Genomic DNA, 18604 nt, shown 5'->3' with positions numbered 1-18604 from the left:
AGGTACAGTCAGTGGCTCTGCTGCCCCTGGGCTGCCTGTACACCTGGGCAAGCACAAGTGGTTCCTGTTGAGTGCAGATCCTTTGGCTTTCTAGCATCAGCCTTGGGAGCCCAAAAAAAGGTCAGAATTTTTAAGGAAGTATGAAACTAAGGTATTTAAATGCTTGCAAAGAGGGGAGAACTTAACCTTTTGCTGTGGACTAGCAATAGAATGGGCTAAAAGGAAGTAGTGTCTTTTAATATCTTTCTGGGCAGTGATGGCGTGGTTACGACTTTAATCTCTGGAACATTGATTCCCAGGAAAAAATGTGCAATGAGCTCCCCTAAATGTTTTACCTAAGGGGAAGAGGGACATGTGTGTGTGTACCTGCATTCTGGAGGATAAGGAACAATCTGAAAACCTAATTACTGTGGTGCACTGTTCTTTTCTCTTCCTTCCCCAGCAGTTCCCTGGAGTTTTTCCTTTTCATGAACTAATGAACTATTTTATTCAAGAGCTGCTTGAAATGACTTGAGCAGAAGTAATCCTGAAAAGGTCTGATCCTCTCCTTGTCAAGGGAAAATTATACAATTACTAAGAAAACTTAGTTAAAAATTTGCTAAATACTATGTACATTCCAGGAGCTATGTGTGTGTTTGAACTGTGGAAATGCAGTACAGATGTTTAAAAGTAAATATTTTTCTAAGGAAATGGCAGATGGGAGGATTAGACACATTCTAATGATGTGCAGTTTTCCTGCCTTTGTAGAAAACCAAGGAAAACTTGTTTGTATTTGAAGGAACGTGATGTCCATTTAAGGACACACTATATGGCAGTACTAAATAATCAATTTTTACTGATTAATAAAGTCAGTAAAGCAAAAGATCAGCTTGTACCTTATATTTTTCTAAGTTTGTAAGACGTATGTTATGATTCTCTTCTGTTGGCTTGGTTTGGTTGTGCTATTATCCACTGCCTTTGTTGGGAGGAAATGTGAAATGGGCTTTCCAGAAAGGTTAATGAGTGTCTTAAAGATTTAGAGAGTATTTGTGCTAAATATGGGCTTGAGCCAGAATCTTAAACCTGTATCATTGCTGTTTTAAGAAGAAAATTGTCATTTTAACATACGCTCAAAATCTTTAGAACATTAAATCTGATGCCTGAGCTTGGGCAGCAGTGATTCTGAGAGGCATTATACTAAAAAGTGTTTTAGTTTTTCACCTAATTTTAAAAAACAAGCCATTACTGCTTGCTTTTAGAATTGTGCTGCTTCCATTCCACTTTTGAGGAAATTTTTTTTCCCCCCCTTTCCCCTTCAAGATGTAATGACTCATACAACTTTCTCAGGATTTCTGCAGTGGGCATTTAAACGTAGCAAGGCCTCAAAAACACGAATGAAGATGAACTCAAAGTCCCTAGTAGTTTTGATCACCAGTTGAAATTTCTTGATCAGTCTTATCTTTCCAACAATGAATTGCAAAATGTGATCTTTTGGTTTCAGGCCTTGGCTGAAGTGTCTGGCTGAGGTGCTTTCATCATGAAATGCAATTCTACAGTCTCTTTTCTCAAAAGAGATCAAGGACAGAATAAGTAACAAGAGCTGTGACTTTCTTACCTCCCTGAGGTGTGTGAATGGAGAAGCAGGAAGAGTTTTGCATTACTGCTGCATCTGTCCCCGTTCTGCAGCCCAGCACATCTGTGAGCCCAGTGCTTTATGAGCACTGCAATCACAAGGAGATAGCAAATGTCTGCCTGGTTACCTTCTGCCAGCAAGTATATACAAGATCTGCTCGCTATCACCTTCACCCTTTGCTCTTATTGCACCATTTCTAATGCCTCCTTGGTTATGGATCAGAGGCTTTATGGATCCTTGACAAGGAAGAGGCAGATGGTATCATGTGCATATTATCTGCCCCACTCCAGCAAACCCTGCAGAAATCATAACATTATAATATTGACATCTGGGACTCTTTCTCCAATACCTCCATTTCTCCCCACTCCATTTTAATCTTTTTCAGCCACTGCTGTGTATCTTCATTTCTTCTTTAGGGGGTGACAGGAGTGGTGTCCCTATCTTGTATTTCATATGTCCCACCTCAGCTACAATTGGAGTCAATCTCACTGTCTTCTTCGAGCACCACTCACATGCTTCAATTTACAAGAGCGAAGACTTGTGCCGAAGGATAGAAATGAAATCAAAGCAGCAGGGTGTTTGTTGATTAGTCTGGTGAAGTATACATGTATCTGGAGTACCAGAGAATGATCTTGCAGACAGTAATAGGAAAATGTCAGTATCTGTGCAGGATATTTCTAAAAGATATGTGGTGTGGCTCCTTCAGAAAGCCTTCCCAAAATTGGTCATTTTCCACCTTTCTGGGGGGTAACATGGGAGTCTCAGATGCTTCCTACAGCAACATTAATCCACAGGAAGTCATTAGGCCAACAGGATGCCTTCAGAGTTACAGGGAGGAAAGACTTAAATGCTTCTGTCAATAAAGTTTGCATTCATTTTCCTCCTGTTTTCACCAGTCAGTGTGGGAAGATGGACATTTGGCTTTGCTGATCTACAGCATATGAGAAACATCTTTTAATTAAGGGTGAGATTTGTAATGTTGAAAAAAGGCTTTCTCATCCAGAGTAATAATTAATAAACCACATGCTCAATTGTTGATTATGTCAAGAATTTTGGTGACCTAAAAAATTGTGTTTCTATGAGAAAATCAGTCACTTAAAATGCTGTTTATCAAAGATCCAGATAAAAAGATAGCTTAAGGACACTTTCAACTGATGTTTGCAATATAATTTCTCTGAAAAAGTATAGGAAGAAAGAAAGGGGTGGGGTTTGTTGGTTTTTTTGTTTTTCTGTTTGTTTTTGGGGGGAGGGAGGTCTTGGGGGAGGGGGTGTTGTTTTGCTTTGTTTTGTTTGGTTTTTTTTTCCAGGCCTACTTGCCTGTCCTAAGTGCTGGTTGTTCTGACTATACCCTGTTTTTTCCTGTTCTTGATACTGAGGGGGAGGAAATGACCACAGCTCCGTTTTACGTGCCCACAAAAATATGAAGAGCAAGTGTTCATTGTGCTTTCAAGGTGGGATCCAGCAAACACTGTTTTGTGTCACTGAGCTTTGTGGTGGCTTGACCAGCAAAGGCAAAAAAATTGGAGGAGGAGGCAGCCAAAAAAAATGTGGCTGCTCCTTATAAAAGCCTGGGTCTCTTGTTTCACCTTTGCAACCTAGACCTGGCCTACCCCATTGTGAATTTTTTGCTTTAACTTCTCTTATGATGGCAAGGAGACCCTGTGCTTGCTATCCATAGAGAAGTTCAAATGTTGAAAATCCTGTTTATGCCTGTGGTAATTCCCTGTAGGCAATAACGTCAGTGCTGGCCACTTGTCCCAGCCTGATCCTGTGCTGGTAATGAGTATTCGCAGCATGCATTTCAATGTCTGATTAAATCTTTCTGAAAGGCCATCTGTTTGTGAAGGATGTGGCATAGACTTGAATACTTTTTATACCTAGTACTCAACACTGCTGTTTCATGACCTTAGACATAAAGTTTGTACCCTGGTTAGTTAGCAATCTCTCCTTTGATGAGAGAAAATAATTGGATCTAGGCTGTTGCAACCTGTTGGTCACTGTGTGTCTTTGGGGAAATGTTGCTGGGTGTTGGGTCACAGAAGTTACACGTACCCAGCGTGACTTTGATGTGTCCACTGCCAAGAAAAAAGAGATCAGTTTTCTGGAATGGACTAGAGCACCTCTAGCTGCCCTTCTTTTGTGGCAGTAGGGGCAGAGCCTGATGTAGTCCCATATCTTTTGCTACATGCCAAACCAGTAAGTAATATGGCCTTTCTGCATGTTCTCATCTGTGCAAGATAGCCAGCACAAGCAGTGTCACGTCTGCCTTTCAGGGTCATTCTCCTGTAGGCTTGGAAGCACAGTTTCCCTTGGTAATTCCCTCAGCATAAAGTAAATCTTCCACAATGTGTCTTTTCCCACTTCCTGCCATTTGTTTTCCATCATGGTATAGTCTGAGTATTCATCCCCTTGGCTTAGAGGAAAAAAAGTCACCCTGCAGCTATGCACATTTCATTTATTTTGTGCCTTCATTCTCTTACAGTTCTTCATCTCTTCTGTATGTTACCCTTGTGGTCTGTCCCTCACAAGTTTCTCAGAAGATCCAACTTTAGGTCACTGAATGATCTTTCATCCAGGGTGTGGTTTTTTTTTTTTTTCAAATCATCAAAAAAAACCCGCAATGTTGCCATAAGATGAAATCATTTGGAGATTAATTTTCTGCTTAACACTGTGGTGGCCTTTAATGCCAGGTTGGGACATAAGATCTAATGTTCATTTACATAGTTGGTTTTTTTTTTGTTTGGGTTGGGGGAGGAGGTGTTTGGGTTTTTGGTTGTGGTATTTTTTTTTTTTTACTCTTGATTTAAAACTGCAAGGGATCTCTTGACTGGGAGTTTTTTGTGTTTATTTTCCCTTGCCATTCAGGGCAAGGGCATGTTTTGGTACTTTCACTCTACAAACAGACTTTCTTCTGACACATATAACTAGAGCATATCATCTAAATTCTTAATTTAGAAAAAAAATCACTGACCTAATTGCAATAACAGAACCTCTCCTTTCTCTGTCAGTTTTAACATTTTCAGTTTGTTCTTTCATGTTTCACCTTTTTTTTTTTTGTTCCTTTTATCTGTTACTGGTTTACCATCCTTCCTTTCTGAGTTGCTCTGAGTACTTGGAAAGGAGTTGCAACACTTGTGGTGTTAGTGGATGGTCTTTTAACTTGTCTTTGTTACTCTCTCTCTGTCTCTTTTTGCCTACCATAACCTCTCTCAGCCCCACACACTGCTTATTTTCTTGCAATACACTCTAACCTTTTCTGAAGCACTTACCAAAAAGTAGTTCCATGATGCTTCATTCTGGTTCAACCTTCTTGTCCATCTGTTGGCATGTTTTGATCTCTGCAGGCTTTTCCCTTGATCTGTCTCAACTGTTGCTGTCTACTTTCCACTCCTTTCATATTTCTCTTTCTCTTATGTCCGTTTAACTTAGTAGATCCATATTGCTAGCTGTAAGTGACATTGACAGCCTGTCTTGCCAATTGGAGACTATTTATGTGGCCAGCATTTGGATACCAAGTGCATGAAGTTGCTTTTCTTTTGGACCAGGTGGCAGGTCAGTCTGACCGTATCAATGCACCCAGGTGACCACATTTCTTTTTGCTGGGACAGTACTCTTTTTGCCACCATGCCCAAGCTGCACCAGAGGCTGCCTCTCCCTTCTCAGATCTGGAGGTCTTTGCTAGACCCCATGCGCTCGTGACTATATCTGGAGTTTGATGATAATTTAACATTAGAGTTTCTTACTATGGAAAACAACAGATTGTCTGTCACTGGAAACCTTGAGGACAGGCTTTCTAAAATGTGCCCTTGATGTCAGCTGGCTGCGAGGCAGGAATCACTGTGTGGTGTTCCTCTGTCTGCCTTTTGCTAAAGAGCAGCCTGAATGCTTGCAGTGATTCCTCTCTCTCCCCAAAAATCTGCCTGGGGAATCCTGCATCCACAGCAGTCAATGGCAGCCTTGCTCTGGCTTCACAGCCTGTGACTGTATGGGGCTTTCTCCACTTTCTTCACAGTGACTACCCTTCATTTTTCCCTCCCACTGGGATATGCAAGCTGTATCTAGGAGAGACTAGAAGGAGCTGAGCACCTCCTTTCTCTCTTCAGCAGAAATGTACACTTTTTAATAATGTAATCTCAATTAAAAACATACCAATTAAAATAGGCTTTTTAGTAGGTCTCTGGGGAGAAGGAGCCGTAATTCACATTAAAATGTAAAGCTTCAGAAGCAGGGAGAGCTAGGTGCAAGTGCCCAAATATTCAGTGATTTTAATTACAATGGAAACTTGATAAATTGCTTTGTGCCATAATCCATTATTAACAGTTTAATGAATATCACTGCTGCCTGTTTTAAACTGCTCCACAGTGAAAATTGTTGTTAGTATTTCAGTTATGAACTCTGATGTTTAGCATGTCTGTAACTTGGACCCTTAAAATGGGGAGGAGGAGGTAAGTCTGCAGGCTGTGATTTGTGTCTGGGTAAGTTCTGCTGCCTGCAGCATCCCTAGAGAGAGACAGGAGGATAGATGGAGCATTTGTGTTTCACCAGTATTGGGACTTGAACAGTGTAAAAGAAATATCAGTGCTGGGTTTTAGGCATGCAGAGGGCCCTTAAGCCAGCTGAGGGGTCAGCAGACCATGAGGCTTCCTTTATGTTTGCTGATTCTCTGCTAAGGAATAAAGGGAAAGTGTAACAGCTCATGATCAAGCATGCTGATGATTTTTTTTTTTTTTTTTGAGTGAGCAAAGTGCAAGCTGGTTCAAATTTTCAAAAATTCAAGGTAAGGAATTAGACAAACCCTTTTGGAGCACTGAAATGCAAAGAATGATTGTGCTCAGCTTTGAACAGGGACAAAACACTAAATTTCTTTTTCTTGGCAGTTACTGACTGTAATTGTGCTAATGAGAAGATGCTATATTTTTATATGTATATTTGTAGTAAACTAGTACCTTCCTCCACTTTTCAAACCAGCTTAATATTTCAAGGGTAGAGATTGTTATTATTTTAGATGCTAACAGCAGGTATAGTGGGTTTATACTCATGGCCTATTGTAGTGTTATGCTGGAGGGATTTAAATAGCCATGGCTTGGCTTCTATGAGATTTATTATTAATTGGAGGTATTCTATTTTCACTTTTCACTCAATTGAGTTGTCTGACTGGAAGGTCACAGTCCCCAAAGTAGAGTTGCTGCCAGGTGTTTGACAAGGTCTTGACAAGATCTGAGTGAGATGCAAGAAAGATCTCAGGATAGAAATGACTGGGCACTGCTCTTCTGGTTTCGAGTAGCTACAAGCATGTATATGGGATAATCATGATTTGTCTGAAAGTAATTAATGTCTCTAGGTTTGCTATTATTATTCTGATTTTTTTTTTTCTGGAAAACAACTAAAGCATATTCACTTTCCCCAGCTCAGAAATAGCAGCATTACTCATAATGATGTTAACTTGCACCCTGCCAATTACACAGAGCTCTCCTGGTTCATTATACAAATAATTACACACAGGATTTTTTAATTTTTTTTTTCTTGTGAAAAATCTTTCATTGACAGAGGAGTAATGAGGCCTTTAAGTTGCTTAAGTATTGCTCAGTCAGGAATATGGAAGATGTGGGAGATGTCCTCCTATTTTGGGGGAGAAAGACAGCTGGTATTCTGGCATGCTGTTAATATTCATGTGTTTCTGAGGTTGTATTTTTTTTTTTTAGTTTGACTTCAGGAAGCATTCCAGACCGCAGGGCTGCCTGACTGTCATTTTTCATGCATCCCTGTACTGACAGAGGACAAAGCAGCATGAAATATGTAAAATGCCATCTAATTTTTCCTTTGTTCTTTAATTCACACACACGTGCTTCTCCTGTGTGTTTATCAGTGTGCACAAAATGCCTATATTTGCAAGATAATAGCTGTGTAAATATTAGAAAGTCAAATGGAAACTCTGCAAAAGAAAGGAGAGCAGAGGGAGAATCCTTCCTGCTACTGAGGAGCCATCTATTGGATAAAAACCATAACTGAGCCCAGCATCCATGAAACTGCAGAGGATAACACAATTTGTTATTGGTCACCGAGTAGCTGAAAATAATCTTTTCCTTCCCAGGTGCTGCTTTCAGCCACTGCAGCAGAAACCTGTGCCCCTTCGTGCACACAAGCAGAGAGTCAGATGCAGAGGCAATTTATGTACAATAGGTAAAAGCCAGTTTAATATAGCTGAAGATCTAGGATAAATCCTAATGTAGGGTGCAGGCATGATGACAAATGGATAAGCCAGCAGTAGGCTTGCCTGCCAGCAGTGGAGAGCCATTGCTCAGAGAAGTAACTAAAAAGACAAGTAGTTTTTTTCCATGTTGTTAGTAAAGAACATAAATAACATTAACTATACTTTTTTCTTTTTTTATTCAACAGTACATGTCATTTATATGTCTCACAGCCATGACTAGTTTAGTTAAAAGTCTGTTATAGTTACCCAGAATTACTGAAGGCCATCACAAACCCAAATAACTGGTGTTCCTTCCCTCAAAGTGTATGTCAAATAATGGGAAGAGATGAGGAAGGACAGAATGTGAACAGTGAATTCCCAGGATGGCCCAGAGACATCCTGATGGCTCTTTAAACTGAGGGATGGGGCTTTGCAAGCATGTTAAAGAGGATATATAGGGCAGGAAGAGTGGAGAGGCAGTAATGAGATTCCCATGCATTTTCTTGAATGTCAGACAACTGTTAAAACCAGAACTGATTATTAATCAGGAATTAAATTTAAGCAAATACAATTGAAATCTGTGGCAAATAGAAAAGCAGAGGGCTGCCTGCAACAGCAGCCTTTAGTCAGCAGTTTGAGTCAGCAGAGGGTCAAGCTTCTGTGTGTCAGACACTTAGCCAAAAACACTCCCTTCCTGCATCCTCCCTTCCTCACTTAAGCACTACAGAGGGGAGGGCTGTTGGTCGGTTTACTGGGACACCAGATAAGCTTTGGGAGAGGATATGTGCATTCAGTGTGCAGCAGGGTGGTCAGATCACTGCCCATGTGGGAATTGGTGCCTGTTCCACCACTGGTGTACATGGTGTAGTGTAGTAAGCTGTTCTTCTTCTCCAGAACCCAATTATTTCTTCTCTTGCTGTATTTGCCCACTGTGTATTCTTATAACCTCATTCCTTTACCTCCAAGCATCAAAATGTGGGGCAGGAAGAGCTCATCTACTGCACACAATAATTCAATATGTATTGTTTATACTCTTATAATATCAGGAGTCATTATTAGTTGTTACCCTAAATGTTTTGCAAATAAAGAATAAGGAGAATGCAGTCCACTGTTATTTGCTACCTGTTTCTCTTGCTCCTGATGAATCAAGGATTGGGAAATGTGGATGAAATTGTCTAACCTTCCCCATGTGTGCATGTGATGGAAGGAGCTGTGGTGGTTATGCTACTGTGCTGTGCTCTGGGGTGAGGCTGCCAGCTCAGCATGGCAGAGTTGCCAACCAACTGCCACAAGCTGCATGACGCTTGCTATTAGGCTGAATTTCATGTAGAAACATAAAACTTCTTTTAGACACCCAGCTCACTCAGCTCATCTTGGTTCTGGAAGGAAATTTCCCAGGCTCAGAGACAAGAGTCTGTTCATTGGGCCAGGCTGCAGGTAATCCCTTAGTTTCACAGTGAAGAACTACCAGAAGGGTTTCCAGCTCTATTGGTTAGCCATAGGTTTCTCTGCAGGCCCACATAATTAATGAAACAATCGCACAGGTGTGACTTATTTTACTCCCTCTGATAACTGTAGTATTTTTTCATCCTATATGTCACTTCAGCCAGGTTAAGCCTCTGGCTAGAGTCTGTGTAGTTCACAGTCAACAGATCCACACACTTAAGATTAAAAACAGCCTCCTTCTACAAGAACCATACAGAGCTCTGTTAAGCTTGTCTCAGCTAGAAACAGTTACTTGCTCATTCTCCTTTCACTAGTAATTGAATCTGAAATCCACATTTCTTTTCATTGCTGGACTGTATGGGCTGTTGTCTTCCAAGATGTGAGCCCTCTAGTGACACTGACAGCAGTGTAGGCTGAAGGGAGATGGGTCACTAACAAAACTGGTTTTAAGACTTCCCCTCAGCTTTATTTTCAGGTTGAATTAAGCATACCTGTGCTTCTGTAGGTTACTAATGCTCTTACTTTAATTTAGCATTCTGAAGGTCAGAAAAGTGCAAAATTTTGAGGAAGAAATCAACAGTACCTGAGCACTCCTCTCCCTTACCTTGTGAAAGGCAGCACTACCACATGAAAACAGTTTTCATTTTTCAGCAGTACAAATTTTCTGTTATTGATACGCTTTGTTAAAGACCTACTGAAAAAATATATGTTAGTATAGAGAGGGACATCTAGGAGTACATGTTGTGGAATGTACTCAAGTGTGGAAATACCTCAAATGTTACAGGTGTAGCTGGATGAAATCTAACAATCAGCAATATCTGCAGTCACTCACTGGAGGAGGGGAAACCAGTTGCAAAAATGGTTCAGTGTTGGGGTGGACTGCCTGAGGAGACTGCAGGAAGCTAAAGTTTGGCTAGGATTTTAAGAACAGGTTAGACAAACAGCTGTCAGTGTTGGTTTGGCTGATGTTGCCTCGTGGCAAGGGGATGAAGTAAATAACTTGCTGAGTTCCTTCCAAGCCTCTTTTCCTCATGTGATGGCGCTTTTGCCTTAAAGTCTTTGAGTCTGTGTAAATCTGTTTTCATCCTAGGTCTTAAAGGGTCTTCTGAGATCATCATTAGCTTTTCCTCACAGGATTTTATAAGATTTGATCCATGTTGTGCTGATTTTGTAGACACATGCTGCATCAGAACTGTGTTTTAAAAGCAATAGAGGGAGGGCAGCTTTAAGCATCCCATCTTCTGAGGAGGTCAGTGCTTTAACCAGTAATTCATATCACCTCTCTGCAGATTTAGTGTCAAAGCCAGCCAATGAAAGCCATGTCATACTTAAATATACGCTTGCTCTAGAGTTTGTTCTGTTGTTGTGGTTTATTTTTAAAGGTAGCTATACATATATAGATAATATTACATATAGATTATATGGTTTATTATCATATGTATTATTTTCCATGCTGAGGTTCTTTCACTGATTTGCTGACTTACATGTTCCTCAGCATTTCATGTGGCATTTTTGCAACATAAGTGTAGGGACCCTTCTTTTTTTTTTTTTTTTCTCTGTCAAGTAGAAACCAAAGGATTGCTGTGTCTTCTGATGGCAAATGCAGTGTCACTGGGTACTCGTAGCGCTCCCTCATTGTTGTGACCTACTGCTGGAAGCTTGCATAAGATTTTAATGATGGTAATATATGAAAATAGCAGAATAGGTCCAGTTATACCAAATTGTTCCAGTCTGTGGTCTCACTACAAACATTAAGATCAAACCTGGCTGGCAAAAAGCTGCACAACTTTCCAAGTGGGTACTCAGTGAATTACTTTTTTTTTCTTTACATTTACTCAGGTTTTTAATGCAAGTTACATCACTTTGCAGGACATGCCTGCCCCCAGACATTCAGCCCATTTGCAATAAAAACATTACAGTGGCTTCACCAGCTGATGCTAACAAATGCAAACAAAAGAGTTTTTTTCTGACAGACCAAAATCCTCCCAGCCATTCTTGAACTATGGCTGTACCCTGCAGTTCAGCAGACTCCAGGTCCCTCTAGAGCTGAGCATCACCTGTGAGAGCACCATGCCCTAAACCTTCACACACACAAATTTGAGGGCTGCCAGCTCTGACCTCCCAGTTAATTCCAACTCCTAAGTTCAAGCAAAAGGCAAAAGAATGATCTCTCTGAAATGTTTTGGGACTGGGTGTATTAGTGGAGAGACTGGCTTTTTTTGTGATTTCACTGAGAAACTGAGTGAAACCTGCAAATACTAGGGAGAGATTTGATCCTTTCAAAGCAGTTTGGCAAAATGATAGTTTTTGTGGGACTGCATTTTGTGCTGCTCTTTCGAAAGTGTCTGGGTAGCTACTGTAGTGCTCTACTGATAAATTCAAGGTGACGCAGGTTTGCCTCACTTAAAAAGATGGCTGCTAAATCAAACTTACAAAAAGTGACCTGGATATGAACTAATACAGCAGTGTTTGTACAGGTTGGTAGGAAACTGAAATAATACGAGATGTGAGCTTTCTACCTGTTAGATAAGGATTCTGAATCTTAGCTTCTGCTTTTTTAAGATGCCATTAGAGCACTGGAGAAAGGCTGGGAGGGTCTGCACAGTTTACTGTGACTGGTATTCTATCAGCTTCATCACATTTTTATGACTTTTGCACTTCAGCAAGTGCTTTACAGAATACCAATCAATTATGTCATCTTGTTTGATTCTTTGATTCACTTTCAAGTTGCTTTTCGTCATTCTGGGCTCTTTTGAACTCAAAATGGGGAACTGAACTATAGTTGCATACAGTTTGTAGAAAACACAAGTGAAATCACAGCATGGTGAACAAAAAATTCCAACTGAGACACATTTGGTAGTTGTCCTTAAGTAATTTTTGACTTCACCTTGTGGAGAGGTTGAGTGACTCAGTCTCTCTACCAAAAGCATAGCCCAAGGGTCCTCTGGATCCACAGAGCAGTGGTGAATTTGCCAGAAGGTCAGCCGGTATGCCAGTCTTGTAGATGAAAGCACAGTTCCATGTTTAGGAGAGTAAGAGCTGGAGACCTCTCCTGCCCCTGCAGGGCCCTTACCTCCTGTGAGAAAAGTCATGACACATCATGCATGTGAAGGTGCCATCTTCTGACAGCTGCAAAGCTTAAAAGCGCTGATTTGCGGAGGGATGATAGATGCTGCGGAATTGGCCTTCCCCAGTCTAGCACACATCTATTCTTCCAGCGCGCAGCACATCGCTCGTTACGCTTCTCTGCAGAACGATTTCTCTGCATGGCCAGGTGATGCTTAAGGAGACTAATGAGAGAAATGATACGGCCCAGAACACTGGTGTCAGGAAATATATTGCAAGGTGTCTATCTTCGGGAAGCTGAAAGCGAGGCTTGTCTTATTATATATTTCAAAGGGGATGTCTGTGTCACCACCAAGTTAGACATGCACCCTGTCCAATACTGCATTCAAATTAGATTTTTTTTTTCAAATAGTAGCTTTCCATCCAATTTTCATTGGCTTAATGATGGGTTCTGTGTTGTACAAAGGCAAAACAAGAGTCCATTGCGTTCTTTTGAAGCAGGAACTTGTCTCTGAGACCATTGTAACATAACTATGCAAGTGTCAGAGGACAGGATAGAGGCTAAAATGGACTTCTGCTTTTTGTGAGGAAAATCAAACAAATGCACCTGATGGAAGAAGGAAGGCAACAGCTATCTATGATGACCAGAGAATGTTTTTGTGCAGTGACACTGTCAGTACCTGGTCTGGTTTTGAACTGAAAAAAATACCCTTTTTTTTTTTCTCCTACTGTCAAGCAAAGTGGAGAAAAACCCTGTGAATTTTCATGAGATACATTTTCCTCATTTCCAGCACTTAACAATCCAATTATATCTGGTTTTATGCTAGTGTTTGCCTCTATTGCCATTGTTAAGTTTTTGAATCAGAGTGATTTTTTCCCATCCTGATGGTGCGGAAGAAAAATATGTTTCATTATGACTGGTTATAACCCTGGAAATCTTTTCCCTTGCTTGGATTGAAGATGATTTTTATTTTATGTTGCATTCTATACTGATGCCTAAAGTGAAGTAGAATGAACCATAAGTAAGAGAAGCTTTGCTAAAATGTATCTCCTTCCACTCTGTAGAATTATCCTGAAAAAAAGCTTGCATCTTTCTAATTTTATGCCTTTTTTTTCACTACTATTATTCAAGTAGTTTTTATAAATGAATGCTGGTTTTGTGGGGATTGTTTATGAAGCCATCATGCCTAGCAACCCATGCTCACCTGTGAACAAATTGCATGGCACAGATAAGGTATCTAGCTGTTTCTTGGTAGGGTGACCTTATAAACAGATTCTGCAACAAGACAATCTTTTAAATTCCTAACCAAATGCATTATGTGAGTAATAAAAAGAGCTCCTCAAAATGGCCACAGAGGCATTTCAGAGCACGTTCTTGGGAATATTCACTTGTGCTAGCATTCATTAAGTTTGCTTTCAGCAAAAATTCTCATGAATGAAATTTTATTCACTAGTCATTAGGATTATTACTGTGCTATCATAGCAATAACCACATGCTTTATATAAGGCCGGGACCTGATTTTGTCTAAGGCTGGAGAAATATCTTATGGGGTCTCCAGAGAGCTTATTGTCTAAATATAAGACCAGAGTCAGCCAACAGCTCATGACTGGGAAATGCAAAACCTCAGAGAGCAACGGGTTTGCTTACAAGAAAATTCACAGCCTGAGAAGGATGAATACAGAACCATACCAAATGGTATACCATTTGAGCTATAGTATATCACAGTCTTACAGCTCAACTGAATATGAATATAGTTATACATTTTTATGTTATAAAGGTAGTTCAGTTGATGTTTATTAATCTTATGGATAAAAGGGAGTATCTCTACAGAGGGAGTTTATTGCTATACTCTGCTAGTTTATCTACACACTAATGAACACACTGGAACTGGGCTGATTTTTTTTTTTTTTTAATCATTTTAAAAAAGGCCTAACCGATATATATGCACCAGGAAAATCCCTGAAGCATAGGTTATGCCAAAGACTTGTGCAATACATGGACTTCTAGAATTCCTGGAAAGGTTAAATGAGATTTTTAGCTATGTACAGCTGATGTATGCATGAAGTGTTGTTTCCTTCAGTCTAGAGGAACATAAAAGAGTAGAGGCATCCTATCATGCTGGAAGATGACGACTTTGGCATGTCAGTTGCACCTTTTGGCTTGCTGTATTAGAAATGAGAGACCAAGGAGGCATGGCCAATTTGAATATGGAAATTGTGCCTAAATCTAGGCACAAGGAAGTATGGTCAGAGCTGGAGCTCATTCCCTGAGCACAATGTGTGTAATGTTGCTTTGTGCACTGTCACTTGCTGAGGGGAAAAGCAGATACCCTGTGCCTTGGAGATAGTGCATTCTGACCAGTTTGTTAGAACCCTTCAGTATGCAGTGATCAGCACTGGCTACTGTTTGGAGCATTGATCCTTGGGTGTAACAGGGCACAAGAAGCACTGTGGTGATGAGCACAAGGTGCATAATGCACATGTACAAAATGAAAGGTTCTGTGGGGTGATGGAAAGGAGCTGTTAAAGAGGCAGTATGCCAATCCCTTGTGATACTCAAACCTCAAAATAACTATTCCTCTCTGCCTGTGGAAAGGTATAAATAGTTTGTTGGCAGCAGAGCTAAGCACAGGACACTAAGTATTTCTCCTCTTTTGTTATCTTGCTGCTCTCTTTTCCCATGTCTTGTGAAAACAAAACAATCTGATTAAGTCCATTGATATTTATAATTAATTAGTCCTTCCTCACTCTTATCTTATTTGCCTGTTGTTTTCTCTGGCTCTTCCTTTTTCTATTCTATCTCTTAATTATAATATCCAAGAAATAATTCACCTGATTTCTTTTTAATGGATAAATGCAGCTTTACAGCATTTTCTTTTTAATTTTGAAAAAAGACTTTGTCCTTTCTTTTGTCCATCCCACTGCACAAGTTGTCATGTTCTGGTACTGCAGTCACTTCTGAGTCCTTGAACTATCATGTATTCTGTTGGTATTTGAGGAATTGAAAATCAATCACATAGCCTTATGGCTTAGGTTCAGCACAATTCTATTATGCCCACTCCCAAAAGTCAATTCAAACCTTTTGGGTTATATTTCAAAGCCTAATCAAGCCTGCTGTCCAGAGCAGTTTGGAGTCAACTCACTCTTGTCCATAGGTCTGTTTATTAGAGTTTTTCTGTCAGCAACTAGTGTGAAAGAAAGCAGTTTTCATAACAGTAGAATCATTCAGTGGGCGCTTTGCAAAGACAAGCCACCCAAGCAGGCTTAATGGTAGAGGAATGCTTGTATAGCTTCTCTGCAAATATATTAAAAAAATTTTAAAATCGCTATATTGGTCCAAGTGTTCATAACTGTAGAGTCACTAATTTACCGACACCAGTTTCTAGTCCTGTCTTGTTAAAGCGGCACAGAAATTATCGTAGATGCAAACCTAAACTGTTTTGTGTGAGCCGAATGGGCAGTATAAATAGGGAACCACTCTCTCCCTCCTTTCCCCACGGGTAAAGCCATTGTTCTGTGACCCATTCTTTGTGCTTCTTCTCATCCTGTATTCTGCAGAGGCGCAAGGATTTTCTTCAGTGGATGCTGGACTCCCGCCACTCATCTGACTCCCTGACAGCCGCGTGTTTTGATGCGATCAATTCATCAGCTGCTCCCAGGCAGAACGAGGCACCTCCTGCTGGCACGGTCCCATCTGAAGAAGTTCAGCAGATGTTAACAGAGGATGAGATAGCAGGCCAGGCTTTCTTGTTCCTGATTGCTGGTTATGAGACCACCACTAGTACACTGTCTTTTGCCACCTACCTGCTTGCCACCAACCCAGAGTGCCAGCAGAAGGTGCTTCAGGAAGTTGACGAGTTCTCAGCAAAACACGTGAGTAAGAGGTGTGCCAGGGGAGGGTTAGGTTGGATGTTAGGAAGCACTTCCTGATGGAAAGGGGAATTAGAGACTGGGATGGACTGCCCAGGGAGGTGGTGGAGTCGCCATCCCTGGATGTGTTTAAGGCAAGATTGGATGTGGCACTTATTGCCATGGTCTGGTCAGTGTGGTGGTGTTAGGTCACAGGATGGACTTGGTGATCTCAGAGGTCTGTTCCAGCCTCAATAATTCTGTGATTCTGTGAGGTGATGGTATGGAGCTTCATGCGGAGAGCAAGGCAGTGCAAATGTGGTCATGCCACTGTGACACCTGCATGACCCCTATTTGTCTCAGTTATGTATGAACGTATTAACATTTTATTAAGTTTTTCAGCCAAAAATTCAAAATTAATATACATTGTTCAGGGTTTGGGTTTTTTTAACTGTTCAGTAATGTTACTTTACAGGAACCAAAGACAGGGTCTAGAAACTTTGTGTCATAGTGAAAGCTTAACCTTTACAAAATATTTTACGTTATTGAAATAAACCTGCTGTCACCAGGCTCTAAAACTAGACATTTCTATTTTTTCCCTCTTTCCCAGATAAAATGTGGTCAATTTTATTTACTGATCTTTGTAAGGGTGTAAAGAACACTCTTACAAACCATGAAGTGCAAAGTTTTGTTTTCAATCTCCATAGGCTGTTTTGTTTTATTTTTTTCAGCAAAATGTATGTGCTTGCTTAAAAAAACCTCACGGTGCCTAATACTCTCTTCTACTTTGTTCAAGTTACTTCTACTTTACTATCTGTTTTTACCAAGGGCATTTATATTTCCTGATAATATTTTGTTTATTAGCAGATGATGCAACAGCCCTTCTTCCACCCTACACTCTCTGCACAAGTTGTTAATTATGAGACTTCAGACTGAGTGTTTTCTTCTTTTCATTAACACTTTTGTAATAGATCATGAGGCTAGCAGGAATGAAATGACACCAGATATGACTGTCTTGCAAGATTTTAGCTGCTGGATTTGCATGTTGAAAACTTTTACTGTACAATTTAGGGAGTTTCATGGTTTTTATGCATTCCCATGCTCTATGTTGTACTTAGAGAACAAGAAAAGAGGTATATAATTTTCTGCTTTACTAGTAATAGAAAATTCTGGACTATGCAGGTGTGCCCATTCAAGTTACCATTTCCCTCCTTTTGATCATGCCAGGATTTGTGTACACAAAAAATGTCTTCTTTTGTCTTGCATGATGAGGTTCTGAGCATGGTGGTTCTCCATATAAAACTGCTTTTGCTCTGAGGGTGCAGATGGATAACAGCAGCAAAAGTGAGGACTGCACAATCTGATCCCCAGAGCTTTTTCTCAGCACATGCTTCATAGCTCTGGTGTGAGTTAACTCAGTACAATGAAACCATTGATATGTTATGTTCTAACCTATAGAGCTTGGGTTATATTCTTAGGTTATTAGCTCTGCAACTCTCCAGCTGGAGTGTATTTACTTTTTCATTCGAATACAGCAGACCTAATTATGCCCTCATTTGTGGTTAGTTCAATTGACTTCCTTAAAGACTGCAAAGATGTGAAGGTGCAACCTGGCCTGGAGTGTGTGCAGTTTACTGGTTAATTAATAATGGTGGCAGAGCTACACATAGAAACCCCTATTATGCACCCCCAAGGAAAATATGTTTCATCTCCTCACTGAAATCTGACAGCCTAAAAAGCCAAAATGAAATTGCTGGGAGAGGTATTCAACATGAAATGTGTGTGATGTCATTCCATACCTGCCTATAGATGGGGAATTAGTAAACTTTTCCATGTAGGTGCATAGAAAGCTGACTGTAAGCAATCAGTTGATTGCTGCAGGTGTTTCATGTAGTGAGACCATGTATATGGCTGTGTCTACATTAACAAGTAGTGTGTTCCCATAGACACAGATTCATCATCTTGCACAGCTGATAGTGAGGACTCTTGGGTGCACACTTTGTTTTGGGTTAGTTCCAGTCTCACCTTGTGTACCAGATTCCCTTTAGCAGCTGGACTGATCTGGCTTAGTTCCAGTTAAAGGAGCCCTTGCCATGTACTTTGGGGACTGCACTGTTAACCAGCATGAATATGCTCCCGATCCAAGTGAGAGAGCAAAATGGATCCTATGTTGGTCTATCTGAGCTGTCACTCACTATTAGTAGTATTTCACTAATAATCTAACGCATAATGAGCAGAGAAGTTGAAACTTGATGTAGAGAGATGGCACTCAAATTAAATGAATGGTTTTTGCAGGTCAGCACTATACACACTCTGTGTAGTGCCTCACTCCAAACTAGTGGCCTTAACCCAAACCATGGCTGTCCTATGTCATATACTGATTGGAAGGATCTTTCAAACCACTTCCCCATACTTTGCTAGTTTTCAGGTATAGCTTTAGA

At 40.4% G+C, this 18604-nt stretch overlaps 1 protein-coding gene across 1 annotated transcript in view; it reads left to right on the top strand.

Annotated features, from left to right (window-relative positions):
* Positions 1–18604, top strand: part of TBXAS1 (thromboxane A synthase 1) — a 222765-nt gene that overhangs the window by 143494 nt on the left and 60667 nt on the right. The window contains exon 9 of the mRNA XM_054386528.1: positions 15873–16187. Coding sequence (XP_054242503.1) covers positions 15873–16187 — 315 coding nt within the window. The remainder of the gene's footprint in view (positions 1–15872; positions 16188–18604) is intronic.

The sequence above is a fragment of the Indicator indicator genome, chromosome 14, assembly GCF_027791375.1.
Source record: "Indicator indicator isolate 239-I01 chromosome 14, UM_Iind_1.1, whole genome shotgun sequence".
Taxonomy (NCBI): domain Eukaryota; kingdom Metazoa; phylum Chordata; class Aves; order Piciformes; family Indicatoridae; genus Indicator; species Indicator indicator.
This window is presented reverse-complemented; position numbering and strand designations above follow the sequence as displayed.